We start from the raw sequence: 23,137 nt of genomic DNA, 5'->3' as shown, positions 1-23,137 counted from the left end.
GCGACCATCTCAAAACGAGAAAACCAAGTTATTTTCAACGGTCGGTTAATGTTTCCTGGAAACTTCAAAGAGACAGAGACCCCCCTACGAAATCCTACGAGTTTACACCGCTAACTTCGTTATTTCGCTGCGTCGTACTATTGTACGCTATTGCGTCTCGAGTAAAGCATAGCGCGAACTCTCGATGACGCTTTTCCTTGCCGAACTTCTTGCTCGAGACGCGTCTGGCCAGAGTGCGCGTATTATTTATGGTTTCTATAAACGTTGGCTGATTCATTAGGCGGTTCAGAGTTCACGGGAACGATCACGTCACTGGGTGAGAATTGGTTCAACTCGAGTCGCTCATCTCGAGCGTTAAGTGCCACTGCACCTCTCTTATCCGCCCCTCTCATTTTCCTTCCAAGTCTCCCTTTTCCCCGATGAAACCTGTCCATCGTTTCTCGCTTCTCTTTCTCCCTACCCCGTACCTTTTTGTTTCTATTCGTTCTACGCTTTACTCCCCTTCGTTTTCACAGTGAACTCCCACCGACACCTACGCGTCCTTTCTTCCTTTTTTCCTCTCCCTATCTATTCGTACTTTTTCTCCGCGCTTTCTTTCCTTTTTCATCTCTTCCTCTGTATAGTACGTTCGCTACTGGTCGTGTCCTCCGTCACGGTTTCAGCGGTTTCACGCGGCAAGAATGTTTATGACGATGCCAGATGTCCCAGTCTGGCATTGACGCATCGTCGTTTTTCTGCTTCACGATTCGGTTTCCGTTCGAAAAAATCGGTCCGACGACTACGTGATGCGTACATATACATCCTCGATCATAAGTACGTATTTGGTCACATGACAGACGCGTTATACTCGGTTGCCAGTGTCAAATACAGCGTACACAATTCATTTTTCCTTACGGTGGACCATGTCTACCGTAACGCACTCCGAATTTTGGAAAATATATTTCTCCGGAGATATGAGACAATGAACTCCCCTTCTGGTATCAAATACGGCGCGCATAATTCGTTTTGCCTTAGGTGAATGTGCACATACAGTTAGGGAAAGTAAGAGACGAACACGAGGAATGAAATCGTGGAGATCTGCAAGATCATCGGCGTTGATAAGTCGTAGGTTACGACCTGTGAAATTTCACTGACAACGTTAGCCGAATTATGCAAGAGGGACCTAAGCAAGTGTCTTAATATTTATGAACGAGAGTGTACGCGTCGCTCGTCGACGAAGGATGACACCGAAGACCATCACACACGATGAAGAGGGACGTGGACCGGCCGAAACAGAGGCGAACGTTGTAGGACCAGACGAAAAACGAGTGAAGGCGTCGAATGAAGATAGATGAAAGGCAACGGATGGTGTAATGCATCTTGTAAACGTCATTGCTCTTTTTGTTGTCGCCGCTGATTAATTATACAAGCAAGATCAACGCGCAGATGTTTCACGATATTCGTAGGTGGTTTTAGAACGTGACGAAAATCCGCGGTTGTTATTTATTGTGATTCGAGGTACCGAATTTCAGAGAGAATGATGTGACTGTAAGTTAATAACGTAAGAATGGAAACGAAGTACTAAGGGCGGAATCAATTAGCGGGTATTAGAGAGATAGAATCTTCGTAAGCGAGCGGCGATAAGCGATCAGGGTTAAGTGGACAGCGACCTAATTGCAATAGCCATTCGAGATTTTATGATTTCACCGAGTAAGCAGTGCTCGTAATAGTTCTTACATAGATGGCAAGCGCGGCGATAAGTGTTTTTTGGTTAGATTTGCAATTAATGGAAGTTCTTGCTGTGAGAAGCTTACACCAAGTATAGATCATTTATGGGGCTAAAAGTGTTGATTGAATTATGCTAAAAAAAATGTAGTGTCAAAGTAATGGATTCAGAATGAAGATTTAGAGTTAAGTGGGAAAATAAAGCATATGAAGTACGTGAAGCGTATACACTACTTATCATTATCCTTCTTTTCTCGTCTCTTCATTTTCTTTCAGATACGAACGTAAATGAGGGCATTTCCTCTCGTAAACATTACTCGTTTAACAATAAATACCAATTAAATTATAAATAATTATTATTTAAAAACATCGTTGCACTGTTTACGCGTATCATACGTTTACACGCGTCGTCCGCACATTGTACAATATAAATTGAAATTTTCCGTATACGATATGGGAATTCGTGGCCAATATGAAATTTAATTTCAACGTATCGTATCGAACGAATGAGAGACATTTCCGATGAAAATATTCTCCCATTGCACGATAAGGATCGAGAATAAAACGCGAAACGCGTTCTACGAATACGCGCGCTAACAGTAATTAATTCACGACGGACGCAGTGAAAACGCGAGCAATGCGAGCAGATGCCAAAAGGGAAAGACCGACAGCCAACTCTATTGCTTCATTATGCCTGGAATTTGATTCGAGTCCGCGCGCAACGGGCTTGCAATAACATTCCATCCAGTCGATATAAGCATTTGCGGGCTTAGCAACGGCGTAAAACATAACCGTTATGGCCGTTGCAAAATAAAATCTCACGATTGAATCAGGCAGCTGGACGAACCTTTCTACCGGCTTTCGAAACTCGATAAGGCAGCCTCTCTCGGCTGCTCGTAACGAGATCACCGGGAACGAGTTATATCGATGCTTCTAACGTCGTGTTTGACCCCGTAACAAGTATCGTTGTCGGCCACGAACAACGGACAATTTTATCATCGTCCACTTTCATCCGAACTAGCGTAACGAGCACCGTAAACTAATAAAGAATTTTATTAGCCAACGATAACGGGCGAATTTTATGGGAATGTTAATTATTTGAGAAACCAGACACGAAACGCGCCATGTCGTGACGCGACGCGATGAAGCATCGCCGTGGGAAATAACGTCGTCGAAAGTTAATCCATCATCCGCAATGGCCATGCCGAGTAACGTAGCGAAAATACGAACGCTTTAGAAAAGAGCAACCTAGGAAACATAGAGGCACATATACGATTCTCTGTGTATACACCTAGAAGATTGAATTCAACCTTTGGCTCGCTTCAGGAACGACGGGGACGACGTCTACTTTCTACGTGCAAGAAGACAAGAAGAAGCGTCTATCGTGATCCAAGGAGTCCTCGAGGATTCTAAGACTTGAATCGTCAAGCGGTTTCAAGAAACCAAAGTACTTTTCGCGGACGGAGACAAGAAAGCCATCTCCGCCTCGCGTGCGGCATGGAAACGTGGTGGTTGGCGAATAGCGAGTCCCTTCTTTGGTGGAAAGTAAGCGAAAGTCGTGGCACGATGCGCGATGAATTATACTTTTCAAACAGGCGTTAACGTCGTCTAAACATATTTCGTCGTCTTAGTTTAGGTAACGTTCGACACGCTAGCTTCGTTGCTTGTGTCAAAAGTTTGTAATAAATAGACCGACAATGCTTATACGCTACCCACGAAAGATTTCAAGCCACTGTTTCATAAAGCTAAAGCATTTCGGAAGAAGTCGGTTTGAGGATTGTTTTGTGTTGAAATATTTATTAGTTGGCGAAGAAAAAGTTTAGAATTTTGAATCGATAGCGATATTGATGATGAATTCCGTACGAGTATGACTAGGTACGTGATCATCCACGAGTCATGCAGATCAGTTAAAATGAATGCATTTGCTGATTCTACTAAAAATAATGGAGCTATTTCAGCATGAGATACAGTATAGTACTATTCTTATATCGTAGCTGGCGTTCCAAAACGTAACTCACAGGCCGACCTAATGCTTCAACTGCTAGTAATCGCGAATGCAAAAGTATTGAAATTAAAACGAGTCCGAACTGGGTCAGCTATTCGGTCCATTCGATGTTCGATTGCCAGGTATAATGAATGCAAGCGTGTCACGATGGGTCGGGTAAACGACTCGTTGAACAGAGAACGACTTACGCGCCGAGGATGATAATAATGGAAGTCTTCAGGGACAATGGACTCATAAATCTGAGAATTTTAATAAATCACGTTCTGCATAACTTTCGACATTTCGAGCAACTTTTTGTATTAAAGGAAACGTCAAGATATCGTATCTATGGGAGCCGTAACTTTCGGGCCCTTATACATACATAATCCTAGATTACTTTTCTTGTCAGGAAAACCAACAACGAAGAAGACGTAGTAAATCTGCACCGGAGTTTTATGCTTGTTCCGCATATTACTTTTTACGAATGTACATATCGCAAGATGGTAGCTGAGCAAAGCTTCTAACAGAGGCAGTATTCATCCGCGACTCTGCTGCGATCCTACCTTCCTTATAACAACGTATCGCTTCACCACGTTCATGGCTGTGAACAGTTAATTGTGGAGTTACTTCGAGACTCGCGTAGCTCCATTTATCTGTATTCGAGGAACACAGATCGATTAGCAAATCTCTCACGACTGTTCAAGCTCTGCACCTTGTAAATCGAACGACGGAAAAACGGGCTGGCTTCGAGTATGAATTGCGCTAACGAAATAAAATTCGAATTTTCCAGTTATCCCTGATTCTCTGCATTTTCGTCGAATTACCTGAATCACAGCCTTTTGCGGTTACAGGTAAGTTAGAATTTAGGTCACACGGAGGAGCGTACAGTTAGACTTTAGCAAATAGACTTTCGAGAGACCGTGAATTTTATTTCAAAAAATTGTGTCTTCTCGGATCTGCGTTGTACCGTGAGACTGAAAAGTATCGAGTATAGGAAACTCAAAATCTAGAAAGGTTTCTCGTTCTGAACGTCAGGAACATTATACACACGCTACGGAAACGAAAGAAACCTTCGACGAAACGTAAGCGTCCGATTGCACAAATCGTAAAAGAATGAGAAGCGGAGGCAGAGACGAAGGTTTTCTCACATTTTCTCGTGTCGGGTTTATTTCTGAGGGAAATAAATAGGTCGAGCATCTGAGCCGCTGAAAAACAAATCGTACGTCTTCGTTTCTTTTCGACTAACGTTAAGCGGAATACTAAAAAGTATGCAAGTGGAAGTCGAGACGCAACAACGTAACTTCTACTTTGGCACTTCCAGAAGATAACGGAGCTTTTAATCGAATTCAACGCTTCACGGTGCATACATCGAGCATACAACTATCTCAGCCGAACGATTGAACGTGGTTCATAAACTACGGCAAACGTTGTAATCTTCTTATCGAAATTAATTACCCGATACTAATTATCTAATTATCCGATTACGATTTGGAAAGTGGAACGCCGGAGGTAACCGATGCTTTTGTTCGAGAACGTCACAGACTGTTTTAGAACCACTGTTTGACTATGAAAAATCACCGGATACCGCGTAGACTAACATCAGCTCTTACCTGCCTATTCGAACCGGTACAATACCGGAATACGTATGTGTTCATTCACTGTACGATACACAGCGAACTTCAAAATTGCAAAAGTACAACGCGTAACATTTAAGTTCTACGAGAACTGATTCCGAACTATGAGATAGCAATGAAATATCGATCAATTCATATTAATTTGCACAGTTTTATTTAAAACCACGAACCAATATCCTGTCCATAAGGATACGGAATTTAAGCGATTAATCAAGATAAATAATGTTCTAATTAACGATACTTACGAATGTAGAAGCTCGGAGAAGCTAAGAATCAAGTAAGAGAAAATGATTAAAATTACTATTCTGCCCACTGAGACGGTGAAACGCCTGTTCCTGAAGCCCTGTTCACCATAGCGTACGTCGATCGAACTTTCCCGCTCTCCTTCCATATTCTCTCTATTGAGACACGAAATTTAAGCAGTTCGATGCTACCATTGAATATCGACGGAATATTTAAACGATTCGACGTTAGTCCCGACGTTACAAACGGACCTCCGCATTCGTGTCACGCGCCACCGAACATCCGGTCATAGTTTCCTGCCGGTGTACATCTCAGCCACGATTGCCGCCTATTTTTGTATTTCGCTCGGCGACGGTCTCGCGCAGCAGCCTCGAAGGGCGATTCTCAATTGTCGCGAGCAACCGCTCGGCGTGCATTTTAACGATGGCGATTTCTTCGTGGAAGAAATGGAAGAACCGGACGAGAGCGTGTGCCCGCACGATGAAAAACAAGAAAACCACCAGACCGCTACATCAGTCGATTTTATCGCTCGAAACGAGCGTCCCCGTTCCCTCGAGCGAGTCTTTTAAAGAGGAAGAGGCTGCCAGAGGAGAAGCTGCAGGAAACGATTCCTCTCTGTTCGAGGTGGTTAATTGTTTCGGACAGAAATTCACGACTGCGCCGGTTCCGCCGACTTCTCCACCCGATTCGGATATTTAGGTCGCGGATGAAGGGCTGTGAGAGCGTTTCTTTCGAGGTGAAATCCTGAGAGACGCGCGCCTATCTACTGGTAAAAAATTTGTGTGCCGCGATAGGGGATATCCATCTTCGGCGAGAAACGATGTTCCATGTAGGCTCGAACGCGCAATTTATGGATACGTAAGAACGATTACTTCTCGTGTTCCATAGAAAACCATGGGCTCGAGCGCTGATCGAAATCAATGTAAGAAATTGCGGAGAATTTAAGTACATACTCCTTGAATTTTAATCCACAGTTTTTAATAATTGTTCAAGTATAAATGATTATCTATTGTATCTTAAAATAACGTGTACAAACGCGTTGATATTTGCTTTCGGTTTATCCTAAACCATAGCTGTGATCAAATCGCTATTCTACGAAATTCTATTGGGTTGGCATTTTGTTAATACCATCTAATGACATACAAAATAGGTAATTTTGTCATTGGATGGTACTGACAAAATGCGCAACCACTTAGTTGCCAAGCCAATATATACGTCTTATCAGTGGAGCCTCTTAACCATTTTTCTATCGTCCCTTAACCATGATTATAGTCATTTAATATTATTAGGATGTCCAAAAAGTGTCCTTCTTTTACAGACACGTCTTTTACAACGATGCATCTTTATACAAACATGAAACGTAATCTGTCGAACGTTGTGATCTTTATTGTGATAAAACAAAATAGATCATACGTAATTCGGTAAAATAATATGAAACGAAACATGTTGTGCATCCATAATTTCTTTATAAAACGAAAGAAACTTTTCGGACGATCTAATATTTAATTAGTAACATGAACAGTTAATATCAATTGACTATTTACATACAAATCGAAATTTTTGTATGTGCTATTAATGTAACTTCCCTACATCAATCGGCAACGAGCGTGCACAACGATTATTCAAAAAGTTCGCGAGCAAACCAGCTGGAGTTCTCCCATTCAAAAATCTTGCAAACAAAAGAGGCGTTTTGAAACTCGAGGCACGCATTCGCACGCGTGGCCTCGCGTGCGAAATAACGCGGCCCACGTTTGTAAAGAAGCGTTTCGCGGAATCGTTAGGAAGATGGTCGAAAAAGACACGCGATTAAGGTCAATTCCGGTCGCGCGGTTTTAATAAACGAGACCTTGTGCCGACACAGGTTTTAACGCACCCTAGAAACGCGCGCACTTAATCGGAATGACCTGTATTTCAACGTCGTTTCTTTCTGTTGTCTCTTTCTCTCCCTCCCTCTCTCTCTTTCTCCCTTTGCGTTTGTTCGAGCAGCACAGCTACGGTTTTTATTAAAGTCTCTTTCCGATTCGCGGGGATATAGCCGTGCCGTGTAAATAGCGTCGATAAGAGGCAGGCACTCGCGACGAGAACGCGAAGTAACCCTTTGCGTCTTCAAACGAGCGTATTCCGGCTCAAGGATCGAGGGAGGGACGCATCATCGAGAAACGAGTACAACCGAGGAACGTTCAGCTAGCAAATTAATTATACTTTTGTAAGGAGTTCCTTTTTCTTTCTATGAAAATCGCTCGTTTGTAAATCGTGACACAATTCCTTCGTTGACGATTTACTAACTTGTTACGTTGCACCCAAACGAGAGGAATTTCGATAACACAGATCCCCCTACCTCTCTATTCCATTTATTAACAAGTTTGAACCGTTGCCTCATCGATGATCGATATCGAATTTGGCGTTTCAGCCGCGTGCGTGACCGATATCGGACGGTTTAATTAAAAAATTTTGCAGAACGGACGATTTCAGCCGCGGGAGCTGCCAGCAATAATAAAAAGATGTATCCGACGTAAAATGCTTCATATAGGATATAGGATGCCTCGGTTTTTCGGAAATTAAAATGTTTTTTTTCGTAAATATGTATTTTCCAAACTGAAGCAACGTTTGATACAAACAATTCATTCCATGTCGAAATATTATTTTTCGATAAAGGTTATATATTCCGGACTGCTCTATGTAACTGACTGGTTTCTCGAATATCGATAACGTTCGATAATCGAAATAACGGAATAAGGAATAGAGTTTCCGGTTTTGAATGCGTATTGAAAATATACCTTAACTACATGTACACGCGTGTATTTTAGGCATACGTGAAATCGAGATCTCTAGTAAGGAAGAATTGGCGCCAAAATTGTTAATGGCGACTTCATATACATTCTGCATGTACATATGTATAACTAATGTCATATTCACGCAAGCTCTCAACTTTCAGAAAGAGAAACTTTAACAATTAATCGAACGAAGCTGTTTGTAATATTCATTTGGCGCCATAATATCATCCCAAGGGTTGGTTAAGCGCATACGAATCGCGTACGAATTGCATGCGATTGTATATCCATTGTATTGATGTCACGTATTTTGAAATAAACCGCATGGCCGATATGCATGCCCAAACATAGTAAAGAATCGGCAATCGTGTGCTACGTTGAATTATCCGATTCTTACATATACGGATATGGAGAACGAATTATTCTTACTTGGCTTTCAAATTGCCTTCCAGGACATCGGCGCCTCTGCCTTTCCTTGCGATCGGGAAATTCTATCATGGAAACTTGCGACCATACGTGCGTGAAAACTTGTCACTTGCATTTCATTCCGAATTCGATACCGTCTACGTAACAACAATAAAACTACACCTTGCTCGAGTTTTAACAGAAACATATCGCCATTTCAGAGCACACTCGAATGTACTATATCGCCATCTCTCGTAGCGAGTGAAATTACAGTCGATAGATTGGCTATGATCGATACGGTTTCATTTCACGGTGCTTCTCTTGAGACGCCATTTTCCAAAAATTTGAATTTAGAACACATTTGCGGGAATATCGTGTTCGGCAACGGTTCGTGACTCAACAAAGTGAATGCTATTGAAATCGTAACAGAAACGTGACGACGGTACTGAATTGAAATGTGTTGGCGTTTATGTTTGCAGTCGCAATTGGGTTCAAGTGGTAAAGGTAATTTAATGAAATACTTAATTCAAGAAATGCGAATACAGCTTCTTTTATACTTATGAAAAGTTCTCGAATATCTCATGTTGCTATATACGTATGTATACCGACATTATATGCTCTCCATATAATATTACCTGGTATTACATTTATTTCTTTTAAGCTAGACGAGAATATATATTTTTTATTATACGTACGAACATAACGTACACAACGACATAGTTATAAGTACATCTTGTACATATTTTTAGAATATGGAGATTGTTAAATAATTTCTTTATTCATCAGTTTCAGTAATCAAAGAAATGAAAATGGAAAGTGAGAAAGATTCAATTCTTTAATTTTCAATGATATTCAATTCAAATATGAAAATTTACAAATTGTAGTTTTCTATCCTTTAATCTTTATTGAATTGCAATTGTTCGATGCATACCATATCTCAATACGTAGAGTTTTATTTCTTTCCAGTTTAGAGGTCGCCATGTTCCATACATACAGCGCCATCTGCCGTTCGTCGCGAAATATCGTCAAGACTTCATTTAAGTTGCGCGCGTTCTCTCCATTTGACAAGTGTTTCGTGTTGTGTAGCCCGGTGAATTCTAGCGTAGAACGATCCAAAAGAAAATGGGTGTTACTGTGTAAGTAGATTTGCAACTAAAAATATTTTTCCTGTTTATCCTTATTTACCATTTGGACGATCGTGGACACTTAATTTAATATACTATACGTATTCGCTTTAACTTTTGACATTTAGAGGTTATGTCGAAATAGCACATGTTAGAATAGAACGAGCGTTCTAGAATGTTTTGTTTCAATTGTTATGATATTCTCTTCATATTGCGATTGTCACAAGTATTTTTACTTGTCTAAATACAAAACTAACGATCTTCAGTACCTCGCTAGTAACCGGCGTTTTGTATTTATCAGTTTGCAGCAATATCCCATGACAGAAAACAAAACCGGACCGCAAACGATCGAATTCCTGACAAAACGAGTCGTGGCTCTTGGTGCAGTGCAAACCGGCCAATTTTTAGTGGACTGTGAGACGTACGTTTCGGTGCCGCAATTAGGTGAGTGTTTTCGCATTTTGAAATTCAATTTTCGTCACGTTAGTTGCTCAAATGCAGCGTAGTACGTCGTCTTGAGCATAGATGGCTATAATTGTACGTCTGCGAAAGAAGCTTCACAAAATGAACAAAATTTTTCATCTTTTATTGTGCTATATTGCGATATATATATATAGGCAAAGGTAATAAGGGCAAAAAGATCATATCTCTTAATCTGTGAAAGTATTATATGCCTATGAAGATATTATAGGATCGTTTAGTATACTACATGTAGGAAATGTTGGTAAGAAGAGAATAAGAACAACGATCGTTTGACGATTATATCTGCTTTTTCTTTTGGCATTTTATGTAGGTGTATATGGATTTCTATACAAACACGCAAGTAGTTGGTTCCGCCGAAGGTCATTTAGCGCTTGGATCGTCCGTTATTTCTAGAGAGGTACAAATGCAGATGCTAACGAATTACAATTTTTAAGTACATACTCATTCGTAGCACAAATACAGGGTATACTCGTTCGATACGTGCACGTCTCTTTGAATGCAAATTCTCATACCACCGTGTCGGCAGGATTGTTTTGTGTTATTATTCGTATCTCTTCGATCGACTTTGCCCCGTTCCAGAAATATCCACAGATAACGTGCGATTATTTCTGTCTATTTTTAGAATCGTTCTCGTAACTAAATTAGCCTAATTATATGTATATGTGATGTAATCAAAGAAATCCGTAATAGAGGTGTGGTAAGCATAAATCGAAGTTCAATCGAAGAACCACGAACTCTTACAGCAGCGTATTTTATATTACAGTTTGCGTATCGTGTTGCAATCTTTTTTACGGTGGTCGTAGTGCGAATTAATCGTCCCGCTTCGATTCGAATTTCGCGCATCACTGATCGATCGTAAAGATGATGCGCGAACATATAAACGCGGTTCTTAATTCGCAAAGGTACAAACGAGCTACGTCTAAGCGTCATTACAAAAATATTAAATCTAGCAAGCGAAGCTAGGCGCGGACCTTCCAGGCTAGGTCAGGTATATATTTACATATATATATTATATATATATATTATATATAATATACATACATATAAGTTCATATTACTCTATATATATCCTTAATGTATGCAGCTTTTGAAAAATACGTTCTGTCGGAATATTCTCTTCCCTGATTAGCTTTATCTACATACAAACGTTCGAACATCCCATTCGGTGACGGCCAGCGCTTCCTTCGAATGTCCTTTCTTCTTTTATTGTCGATAACTTGTAAATAGTTCGCGTTTAATTTATTGTCGATATATAGAAGACGTAATTATGTATAATGTATATAGAGGCTACTTAACAGACCGTGGCGTTTTCAATGCCCGGATGCACTACCACGTTTGCTTTGCAAATTTTTCATTCTTTAACATATTCACATTAATGTTTCTATTTCTTTTCTCATTTCATAGTAACAGACTTTCCAAACTTCAGCAACTTGTATTATCCTTATATCAATTTCAATGCGCACATTTACAAGCAACTTTCATTATCCTTGTTCTGATACATGTATATACAGCGTACACGCACACACACACTCACGCACGATATACGCACACAAATATGTATACGAACGCGTGTTTGATGCGGGCCACAGAATTTTTCGAAATAAATATTTTTATCCGAACCGTGATGAAAATGATAATTCGATCGGCCATTTCACCAACTTCATCGACGCGTTTATTGCACTTTGCTTAATATGTACCGTAGACCCAATGTTTCTCCTTGAATTTTTGCCTTTCTCCCGTTCTTCCTTTTTTTGTTTAATGAACAAATCATTTCCATTAAATGTTAGTATCACACCACGGCCTGCGTCATCAAACTCACGGTCTTTCAAGTAATAATTGCATAGCTACGCGTGCATTATGTAATACGAATTCTAATCTGACCTTCCACTCGCTGTTTACTACGTCTAAGGATTACGATAATACCTTCAATTCACGAAAGTGCACAGTGCAGATTTTTATTTTTTACTCTTTTTTTTTTCTTGTTTACTTTACGTTATTTCGCTCGCTGCGTGTCTGTGTATATTATTTTACTTAGCTATTAACTAGCCGAAAGGGAGGTGTTCCGATTAATTAGGAAAGATGTGAGGGTGTTTATCGCTACTACTTGTACAGTTGTTCCGGAGAATTTATATCGCTACACCTATCCAGCCCTTCTAGACCACATCCTTAAAACATTTATATACTTATCGTTCGGCGCAGTACACTAAGGAAAAAGGAGATAGTCTCACGATGGTCGAAGAATTATTCTGTACAATTTATAATGTGTATATATTTATATATCCATATATAGAATCCCGGAGTATCTTTTCTTTTTTTTTTTCTTTTTAATTTATTTTTATTCTTATTCTACGTGCACCCGTTTCACGAGTATTGCACCTGCGTTAACTTAATTGTAAAGTTTCATTTATTCAATACTGCGTCCAAGCCCTTGAGCATTATAAGATTCATTTAGATGGTAGGTTTGAGATTCGAAGATGCTGCGCTCTCGTTTCTATTCGTAGACAGTGATACGCGTCTGAAAAATTTGATGAAACTCTACGTTAACTTTTGAAGAAATTTATTTTTATTGTTAGTATGCTCGGTATCTAATGGAAAGGTGGCAGATGGAAGTAATTGGAGTTACGTTTAAAGCGAAAGGGAGAGACATCGATCACCGTCCACAAAAGTAACCGATCCGTTCTTTCCTTCCCTTTTTCCTCTGAACGTTTTAAGTACAAGTTTCCCTATTTCTATCGTACGTCGGAGGACCCAGCACTCTTCGTTAGAATATTGGATATGGCAGGGATATGACTCACGGGGTTATAAACGATTACAGATATAAGAAATCCTGCCGGTAGACTACACGGAAAAAAATATCGTTTGACTCGATTATTTTATTACCAATGAATCAAGTAGCTGTTCAAATGAAATTCGTAATTAATTTGATGAAAACTAGATGTTCCTGATATGTCGATAGTTTAATATCCCTGATATCGGGCGTTTAATTCATTGGAATTCGTTAAATCTATGTTTAAACGGTGACATTTTTTAGAAAAATATCAGAACGACTGAACGTAAACTCTTAACGAATGGAACATCTTCGTTCTAATAGATACATGGAATCTCTTCGTTTCTCATATGAAACGATAATAATGAATATTTTCATCCGTGAAGACCAGGCGTTCGATCACAGAGTGCAGAAATCATTTCTGCAAAGTCGACGCTGACGAATTCTACAAACTATATAAAAATACAAAATACAAATGCCGTTTCCTCGAATACCTTCCCTCAAAAGACTCCTCTCTCAGGTTCCAGATTCGATGATATCATTGCACGAATCTTACCCTATACCTCAAACGCTTATCTCATCGAAAATTGTAAAAAAATTCATCATCGATCACAGTCGTATCCTCGATCGAGCTCGCATACTGTGTTCAAAAGAGTCACGACTGTCATCCATGTTACAATAGGACAAGCTTTTCAAGTTTCCATCTACGCACGCGTGTCTCGTGAGTTTGGCAATGGTTAGTTACAGTATTGTCGCAAAAATGTTGTTCACCGAGTCCGAACAGTTGCACGATCGGTATTACATAAGTGTTCGTACTGGTAATATGTATATAATGTACAATAATAGTCGATTTATACAATAGGTACTTAAGTATGAAAGATAGTACGCGTAATATGTATAATATATCTACGGTTAATAATATTGTCATCATTAAGTCAATAGTGGCCATTGTTAGAAACGTGGAACGAGCCTCCCTCCTCCGTGTGTTTATACTTATAGCCGCGACAAGTAAAATATTCTCTGCTCTGTCGTGTCTAAATTATTTTCTCTCTCTTCTACATTCTTTCCTCGGCGATAGAGTTTACGTCACGATTTACGTTCACGGTGTATATAATACACCGTATATCACGGTCGTGCGAATAGCGTTAAATTGGCGGAAAAGCAAGGAACACTTCCTCGGCCACGCTCAGTCGATCACATCATCTGGTTACGTTCCAGTCGTTTCGTTTTATACGATCGTCCTATTGAATAAAAAATACATATATCCTTCGTTCGTTGGTGCACGTTCATCACGTGGAATAGAAATTTCCATTATTTTCCCATCGATTTAACAGGAACGCGTGTATCGTATTTCAATGGAGAAACAACTTGTTCCACGTTCTCCTTGGCGTTCTTACTTGGCCAACGAAACTACTAAAACCACTAGGTTTGAACATCAGTCAGTCATACGCGCTTTCGAAACAACAAGAACTTGCTTTCTGGAAGAAAAGTGGAATTTTGCGTTTGTTATACTATCACGTTCTATTTAATTAATTAGCTTTTCACGTGTTAGCCGCGATTCGAAACTCGAAGACGTAAGTTGAAAATATCACGGTGAATTTTGAAGTGTTTAGAGAAACGTCGACGACAATCGACGGACCAGTCTATCGATTCTATTCTAAACAATTTATATTAATATATATATATATATATGTATATATATATACGACTATTTTTTTCCTGCTTGTTTCTTCTTTTGTTTATATATATTTACACATGTACGTACGTATTCTGCGTTATTATCTGTACGTCTATATTTGCGTGCTCTCAGAAAAGGCACGTTGCACGGAAGAGCGTTCTTTATCTTTTTTTTTCTTTTCTTTTCTTTTTTTTTTTTTTGTATTATTTCGACGAGACCCATCTTTCTTTTCGGGTGCGTGTAATCCGCAAGTATTCGTTCTACGTAGTTTCGATAGTTACGGAAAATAACGTATGCTAATTTAATGCGCTTCTTGGTCAAAATATCGTTCAACGTTTCACAAGGCAAATCACGAAGATGGTTATCTAATACGAATTTATGTAATTCAGTCGTGTCGTTTGAAAACAGATCTTATTCCTTCATTTTACGATTTATAATATCGAAAGTGAGCATAAAACTGGTCAGAGGGAGGAGAAATTAACACTCGAACGTCTCGCTGCGTTCTTCAATTTCTAACAAGTTACCCGCTATTAATCGTTAACCTCTATTCTACGTTCATATAAATTGTACCTTTTTTGATTACTCGATACAAGTCTTTTAGAATGTTTTACACGTCAAGTATTCGAAGATGATTAGAAAGGGAGACTCGTCGCGTTCGTTCGATCGACGCGTTTCTGACCAATCTTATACGCCAGCTGATGAATCATAAAATATTACGTTCATATTCATTTCGATCGTCTCGTCAACTGAAAAAAGCTCGTATCAAATCAATCAAGGAACTCAATAATCTAACGTCATTGCTAATGAGATCTTGCTGCGATAAAAATCAAGTCGTTTCAATACCCTTCGATATAGCAAATAAACAATAATCTCTGTTACCAGAGACTCTCGGTGGTTCGTCGTGGAAAGAAAATCTTCTAATACTTAAATATATTCTAAACGTCGCGAAAACATCACGATTCCAATTCGCGTCAATCGAAAGCTTAATCGGAAAAATACATCGGAAGAACGAGCGACGTGAAAATCAGGTCACCAAGCTTCCTCATTATCAACGAACCATTAAGCATATCGGGTAGACGATGATCCATCGACGAAGAACGCTTTGATCGACTATTATCGTCAACCCTATGGCGTTTCTTCGTGCATCACAAGTAGCACGTCTTGTAGTAAATAAAAGCAACCGTGTCCTTGCCGAATGTCCTGCATTCTCTCTCGTAGTGTACCTGGCCGGGCTCGTACTTGCCACCCTGCGGATATCTATTCAGCCTGGACAAACTTCTGTAGAGTCTCAGATAATCATCTTCGAGTTGGTCCTCCCGATATCTTCGACGTCTGTAACCATCGTCCAGCAGCCTGTCGTTTCTCCATTCAGTGTTCGACGATAGAAGAGACGAATCGCCTGAATCTCGTATGCTATCGTCCAGCTCGAGGTCCGAGAGGTCCTGCAAGCTTCTCAAGTAGCTACGCCGCGATTCGAGGGAATTGGCCGGCTGATCTCTGAAATTGATGGTTCTACTTCGTCTGGGCAAAGTCGAGCTGTAAAGCCTCTCGCCCGTTCCGTGACTAATGCCGTTCCTCAGGATCGGCTTAGACCCGTTTAAATCACTCGAAACGTCCCTCCAGCTGTTGTCCTCGTACGCAGCCGTGTAATCGCGATGCCTAACTCGTCGAGGTTGCATCTCCATGTCACGATTTACGTAATTCGATTCGATGCTTCTTTCTTCTGGATACGTATCCTTTGGATATACGTCCTTTGAGTAGGCACATCTATCTCGGCGATTTCGTCCGTTCCGACCATAACGATGCTGATTCTCTTCGAGTACTTCAGGTCGTTCGTTCAGCCGATCGGAGAATCGATAGTCGTTTCGGATCACGTCTCCGTTGCTCCTATGCGTTGTGGTCGCGTTGCTGCGCAAACTTTCGTCGGTAGAGCGACGCGCCGTGAAGAATCCACGGGACTGCATGAAGCTCTCCACGTTTCTACCGATTCTGTTAGTTTTCTCGGCGAAGATGTTGCAATAGTCGGATAATTTGCGATGATTACTCCTGTAGTTCGGTGTGTGACAAGACGTCGTTGGAATATCCGTAGCTGGATTCGCATTATACAGCTCTCTTGGATCGTGTTGATTCGGATAAGCTCCTCCTGGTAGGGGTTTGTTGGATTTCTCCAGGTTCGACAAACCCCCTGTTAGTGAGGCCTTATACTACCGTGCTTGTGCGTAGTCTGGATTCATCTCGTCCAGTTGTTTCCCTTTGGTCTCGGGCACGCAGCATACTACGAAACATAGTCCGCATACCGCGACTGCTGCGTAGAACCAGAATGCTCCGTGTAGACCAAACGTCTGTAACGTGATTTGGAAATATTTAACGTCGTGTCACATATGAAACGTCGTGATACGGTATATGAATAATATTATCTAATCTCGCAAGATTCTAATCCGCAAGACGACACACAGACCCATTTCACGATATCAGTTTCAAGAATTACGCAATGAGAATAACAACAATCGGTTAAAGAAGCGTAATCTCCGTTAATTAGCTAGTTATTTTAGTTAGTTAGTCAGGCAATAAACTACTGCATTAATGATGTTTTAGTACCATACACTCATTTGGATACTATGGCTGATAAGTACCGAGGTATTTCAATTACGCACTGAAGCATGATCAGATACTGCGCTCGATTGTAGTTTATCGATCGAGCATCTAATTAAATACCATATAGCTGGAATACCCAGACACTCGATATGCGTTAACCCGAAAGCGGTTGACGTTCTGCGCGACGTTGCGATCATACGTGATTAGGGTATCTCACCTGCTGAAAATCCATGAAGAGCTTAATGCCGACGAACGCGCAGAAGTAGTTGAAGCTCATGCTGATGCTGGAGCCGAGGCCACGATACTGCAGGGGAAAGAGCTCGCCAATCAATAACCACGAAATTGGCGATATGCCCAAAGCTAGAGCGGTCGTGAAGACGAGCACGCAGAGCAACGGTATCCAGTCGTGCTGGCCGACCACCGCCGTGTCCGGATAGCCCAGATTTTGCGTCTGCGACATGTAATAGGCATAACTGCCGAAACCTGCTAACGCCAACGACATGAACACGGTACTGGCAATCAGCAGCGGTAGCCTACCCACGATGTCGATCAGGAATCCTGTAAAACGCAACAAAACGATGAACGAAACGTTAGAAAGTCGATGGATTTCGTTGTGCGCGTATTTTATGGCTACGAGAATTTCTCTCGAATATTTTCTTTTATTCTCGTCGTTTGACGAATGCGCACAACGACAACCAGAGGCCCGGGCTACCGTACCTGATAACATAGAAGCCAATAATTGCACAAAGCCAATTGCAATGGTCGCGCCGTGAGGATTCATGCCGCCCAGAGTCTGACGGAATATAATGACCGCGTAATAATTGAACGCGTTCGCGCCAGAAAATCGCTGGAAGAACATTAACCCGCACGTGATGGCGATTGGCTTGTACAGCTCAGGTGTGAACATGCTGTTCTTGAGCGTCTGCTCGTACTGCTTCGCTCGTGACGCCAGGATATTCGTTTTGATCACCTGCAACAATCGGATAATCGAAGTTTCTAGTACCGTGATGAATCGCTTGAAAATAGAGAAGATGCACGAGCGAAGTTCCGTTGAATCGTCGTTTGATTACGATGTAATACAATTTGCTGTACGACGAGGAGGCATGACGATCGCATAAAAGAGGTATTCATAAGGCGTAGTATCTTTGAAATTACCTGCAGTTCGTGACGTATGTCGACCTGATCACCGCGCAGCCATTGCAAGCTCTTGGCAGCTTCATCGTCTTTGCCATTCAGAACGAGGTACGATGGCGTCTCGGGTATAAAGAAAGTACCTAGAAACAGCATCGACGGCGCTATGGCTACCAGCAGTGCGCTCTGTCGCCAGTTCAGGTACGTGCCCGCGATGTACGACAATAACACGCCAACGTTACCAACCACCTTCAGCATCGCTGATAGACAGCCCCTGATTCCCGGCATCGAGATTTCTGATATGTATACCTGGACGAAACGATTATTTGTTAGTAGAGGCCTCGTTTACAATAATAAACCATAAACGGAGGAGTAAAACCGGCGAAGAATATGTAAGTACCAGAAGAGAATATTTTTAACGAAAAGAAAGAAAACGTAATTATTTCTATTAATATCGCTGTTTAAATAATTTATTATACGTTGAACTTCTTATTCAATCTCTGTACATCGAACAGGTTAACAGATTCAGAAAAGCTAAATAAATATCGTAAAACATGTCTAATTGGCACTTACGATTATAGTTCTATGTTATACCAGCGCTAACAGATAATAAATTATAGTCTAATATCATTTATACGATCTCCGTTTATTGGGACGAGACTTTAGTGTCCCATTAAATGAACTCCTGCCGACTACATCCACTTATTCGAACGCAAACTCGTATTATATGGAGGAAAAGTCACAGATAATGGGAAAATCCAGTGAACTTTTACCACGCGTATGAACTCTAATTATACAAATTGTTTGTCTTCTTATATCGAATTTATATTCGCGAAGTTACAAGTGCCACTTGGATTAGCTCCGTAAATTCAAAGATACAGAAAAGTAAATGACACACTGTGTATTTTAAATGTACCGTTACTTATTTCTAGTCTTCGTATCGTGTAGAAAGATAAAAAACGCTATACCTGAGCTACCATGACGATCATGCAGCAGCAAAGGCCTCCGATGAAGCTCGTGACGTATACCAATTCCAAGCAGGGTGCGATGCCCGTAAGGATCCATACGGCGGCCAGAGGCAAAGACGTGACACGGAGCGCCAATCTACGACCCCTCCTCATTATCCAATCGCCGATCATAGCACCGAACCATGCGCCCAGCATCGACAACGACGCTACCCACGAGGCTTCTTGTTGCGTCACCGAGAAAGCCGACCTGCGACAAATGGCAATACGGTTACAGATGACAGGAACTAACGTTATGCGAGGACCTAATCGTTCCCTAATACCAGGTCGCCTACTCTGCCCCTCTTCTCTCTCTCTCTCTCTCTCTCTCTCTCTCTCTCCTTCTGTCGTGTGGTTTTGATTAAGTCGCTGAACACGATCGATCGTTAGATCGGTCCTTGTAACGCATCGATCTTCGTAACCGGTTCAAGGATAGCTAACCAGTTGATGTGCTCTATTCCGACCAATACGTTGCCTTATTCGTCGATTAATTCGAGCCAATTATGCATCGTTTATGCGGTATAACCTATTTTATATGGTAAAAGAAAACCGTGTAAGGTTGTTAACTGAAGGAGTTGGTATAATACGATAATGATGATGAGTTATCATTTTTGGAGCGGAGATCTGTGTATCATGGTTGAATGTCATCTTAAATTGGTCGTGCAAATGTTTTGTTAGCGTATCGAATTATGCGAAGAAATACACGTTGCTATCGAATGTCTTAGATTGTCCGGAAAGTGTCGTCTTTTACAACGACGCATCTTTATACAAACATGAAACCTAATCTGTCAAACTTTGTGATCTTTATCTTGGTAGGACAAAATGGATCATACATAATTCGATAAAATAATATAACACGAAAAATGTGAATCCATTGTTTCCTTATAAAACGAAAGAAACTTTTCGGACGACCTAGTACTTAAAGATTTCTCGCAAACATTCGCTGAATCTATATCTCAATCACAGTGACGAATGAAACATGTGACAAGCGAAATGCATATACTGATAAGAAGCCATATATTTGCTCGCCCTGACATTTTCATTATAGCCTTCCTTATAATCGATTTTGTAGCGTTTAGTTGCGATTAAAAACAGAAATCGTTCGTCGTAAATTTCGTGGTTACGTAAAGAATGTAAACAGGCGAATATTATTGAAAGCATATAGCTAATGAACACAGTATTCTCGCCACTTTATGTGGCGTGCTTCGTTTATAATGCAACGTGATAAAACCGAGCCACTATCGCGGAGAAAGTGTGCGACAGCCAGCTCGAAACGGAACAGAGTGACGTTAATGCATTTGTTAAGTGAATTATCTAAGACTCAAGATATTCGCCCGCGCTTTATTACGACCCGGCGAAATATCTCGTCGGGTTTATTTAATTTGCTTATCTACCGACCGACGCTAATCGTTACCGGACACGACACATCTAACTCACAATTACTTATGAAGTTCCACTTTTCCTGTTTGCACTTTAACGCCCGTGTTACGCTGCTCTACGTCTACGTCGTTTCTTAACGCAACTTACACGCTGCTCGTTATGATCTAAATCGCGTAGAACTTTTGCGCGTGAAAAGATTACTTACCCAGTGTCGTTATTTGATGTTTGATAAAGGTGAGGTGGTTGGTTGTCTAGAATGGAGTCCAAGGCTGGTGAGGTGTAACCCTTTGCCAGGCCTGAGGACAGTGTTCCCATAGACAGCGCTAGGGTGGCCAACACCTACGAAGATATGCAAATTTGTTATGTTAATTCTTTGCCTGCCAAATCGGTTTAAAGTGTCTGTCGTTTTGAGATTACGCGTGAAATAGGAACTGCTGTGTTTTAGGTTTTCAACGGTTTAGGCTTTCAATTTTATAATCTTTACTAGCTTTGATATATCTCGTAAACTGTGGTAAGTGTGTAAACATTATTTGTTTCTAGCGGTAGAGTGTATAAAATATATTAGAAGATCAATTTAGTGCAAATTGGAAATACAGAAGAACAGAAAACAGTTCGAATAAAATAGAATCCATAACAGAATTTCTTTTCCATAGACATTACTCTCCCTAATAGAACCCATAGAAAATATCGTAGGTTGCGATAAATAAAATCAACGTTCCTTTGCTAATATTCTTCATCTGTTTACTAAACTTTTCATTCTCTCTCGTTCTTTCCACGTCTGTTAATAACAAGGGCATCACCTGCCCCGAACCAAAAAAGATCCAGTAGGTGCGGAGGCAAAAATTGTAAAAAAAACCCTCAGCGCTAGAAATTAATCAAGACACAAATTTCAATAAAAAAAAACACGACAAATTATAGGTCGAAAAGTACTTGTGCGACTTTATCAGAAATTTAGGAATCCGAAAGGATTTATCAAGTCTATGAAGATCGTAAGCTTCGTAAGTTTAGGGTAGTCGGAGGGTTGCGAATTCCTTCATCGGCAAATATAGCAATGCCAGCGATGTATATCACGGAGGCTGCATATCGCAGGTTGCAATCGTCGGACAAATTGTTGGCCGCAAACTGAAAGCAGATCTCTACCCTCGCAAGGAATACTGAACATTTCGCATTGGGCCAGGCTCGTGCACACGCATCCTCGGCAACGATCGAGCCGTGCGCGTGACAATGCTCGAGAACGCTCGAGTTCCTCGTGTGTAGAAACCACCGATTTTATGGTGCAGGGAGCCGAAATTACGGCGCGATGGAATCTCGCGCGGAGGAATGCGAAACGTTGTTGCAACCAATCTCTCTATCTCTCTCAGTCGCTCGCTCATTCACTCGTTCACTCATTCTCTTTCTCATGAATCCTCGAGCCTTTGCGATGAAAGGCCAGCGTTCGCGCGTTTCGATAAACCACAGAGAACAGATTTCCTCTGCTGGCCGATCTCGTTTCCGCGTGGAAATGGATCGTAAAATCGTTGAAAAAGCAAACCTGCGTGGTTGTTGATTAATCGCAGAAGTCTAGTTACTTAGGAACGATGGATTTGCGACACGGTCGTTTATAAACGTTGCAAATTATTCATCCCATGTGTGCACAGATCTAAGCGCCACGACCGCTTTTCACAATATCTCTTCCTTGGTTGCGTCACCGCGCGTGCCACGTTTGTGTTACTGCAAAGTAAAATACACACAAGCATGGTGGCAGTAAAATACACTCGCGGATAGCCACTGCTCGTGCTGCAGCTTCTGCAACCATTAAGTTCTTGAAACTTCCGGGATTCTCCAGCTTTGCTGCCCTTCATACCTACGTCTGGAATACCGAAAATCCTCGATATCCAAGAGGACTCTCTACGTAGACTTCTATAGAATTCTCAGTTATATACATAATACGCGTGTCTAGTGTTTAGCATCGTCAATTCGACTTTCAAAGTCGTAATTTCTGTTTTCTTTTCTTTACTTTTCAGTGAGTATAGTTAGAAAGTGTTTATACTCGAATAGCTACTGTAGCGTAGTATACATTCGCACCTTTGATTTTACGATTTGTTGAATGACAACAGAAACCCACTCGACCGTGTAAATCATTCTCGTGCTACTCGAATCTATACTTTTTACGCGGGAAATCTAATTTTATTGGCAGTATCTGTTGCGGCAAGTCGATCTGCTAGATAGTGTAGAACTACTTAATCGTGTGAATA

General features: G+C 40.9%; 2 protein-coding genes across 7 annotated transcripts in view; one reads left to right on the top strand and one right to left on the bottom strand.

Annotated features, from left to right (window-relative positions):
• LOC100644602 (mediator of RNA polymerase II transcription subunit 20) overlaps positions 1-23,137 on the top strand; it is a 154,357-nt gene that overhangs the window by 7,026 nt on the left and 124,194 nt on the right. Inside the window, exons 1-3 of one of the 2 annotated variants that reach the window (XM_003395462.4) lie at positions 8,977-9,245; positions 9,708-9,877; positions 10,167-10,309. In XM_003395462.4, coding sequence (XP_003395510.1) covers positions 9,864-9,877; positions 10,167-10,309 — 157 coding nt within the window. In that variant the 5' untranslated portion in view covers positions 8,977-9,245; positions 9,708-9,863. Of the gene's footprint in view, positions 1-8,976; positions 9,246-9,707; positions 9,878-10,166; positions 10,310-23,137 lie in introns of those variants that run through there. The other variant, XM_048406208.1, reaches the window with a different exon arrangement.
• LOC100642244 (facilitated trehalose transporter Tret1-2 homolog) overlaps positions 10,617-23,137 on the bottom strand; it is a 120,795-nt gene continuing 108,274 nt past the window's right edge. For all 5 annotated transcript variants that reach the window (XM_048406204.1, XM_048406205.1, XM_003395441.4 and 2 more), the window contains 6 exons: positions 21,109-21,242; positions 19,488-19,734; positions 18,544-18,828; positions 18,106-18,358; positions 17,606-17,946; positions 10,617-17,135 (listed from right to left, as the gene is read on the bottom strand). In XM_048406204.1, coding sequence (XP_048262161.1) covers positions 16,998-17,135; positions 17,606-17,946; positions 18,106-18,358; positions 18,544-18,828; positions 19,488-19,734; positions 21,109-21,242 — 1,398 coding nt within the window. In that variant the 3' untranslated portion in view covers positions 10,617-16,997. The remainder of the gene's footprint in view (positions 17,136-17,605; positions 17,947-18,105; positions 18,359-18,543; positions 18,829-19,487; positions 19,735-21,108; positions 21,243-23,137) is intronic.

Source organism: Bombus terrestris, chromosome 5 (genome assembly GCF_910591885.1).
Source record: "Bombus terrestris chromosome 5, iyBomTerr1.2, whole genome shotgun sequence".
Classification (NCBI taxonomy): Eukaryota; Metazoa; Arthropoda; class Insecta; order Hymenoptera; family Apidae; genus Bombus; species Bombus terrestris.
This window is presented reverse-complemented; position numbering and strand designations above follow the sequence as displayed.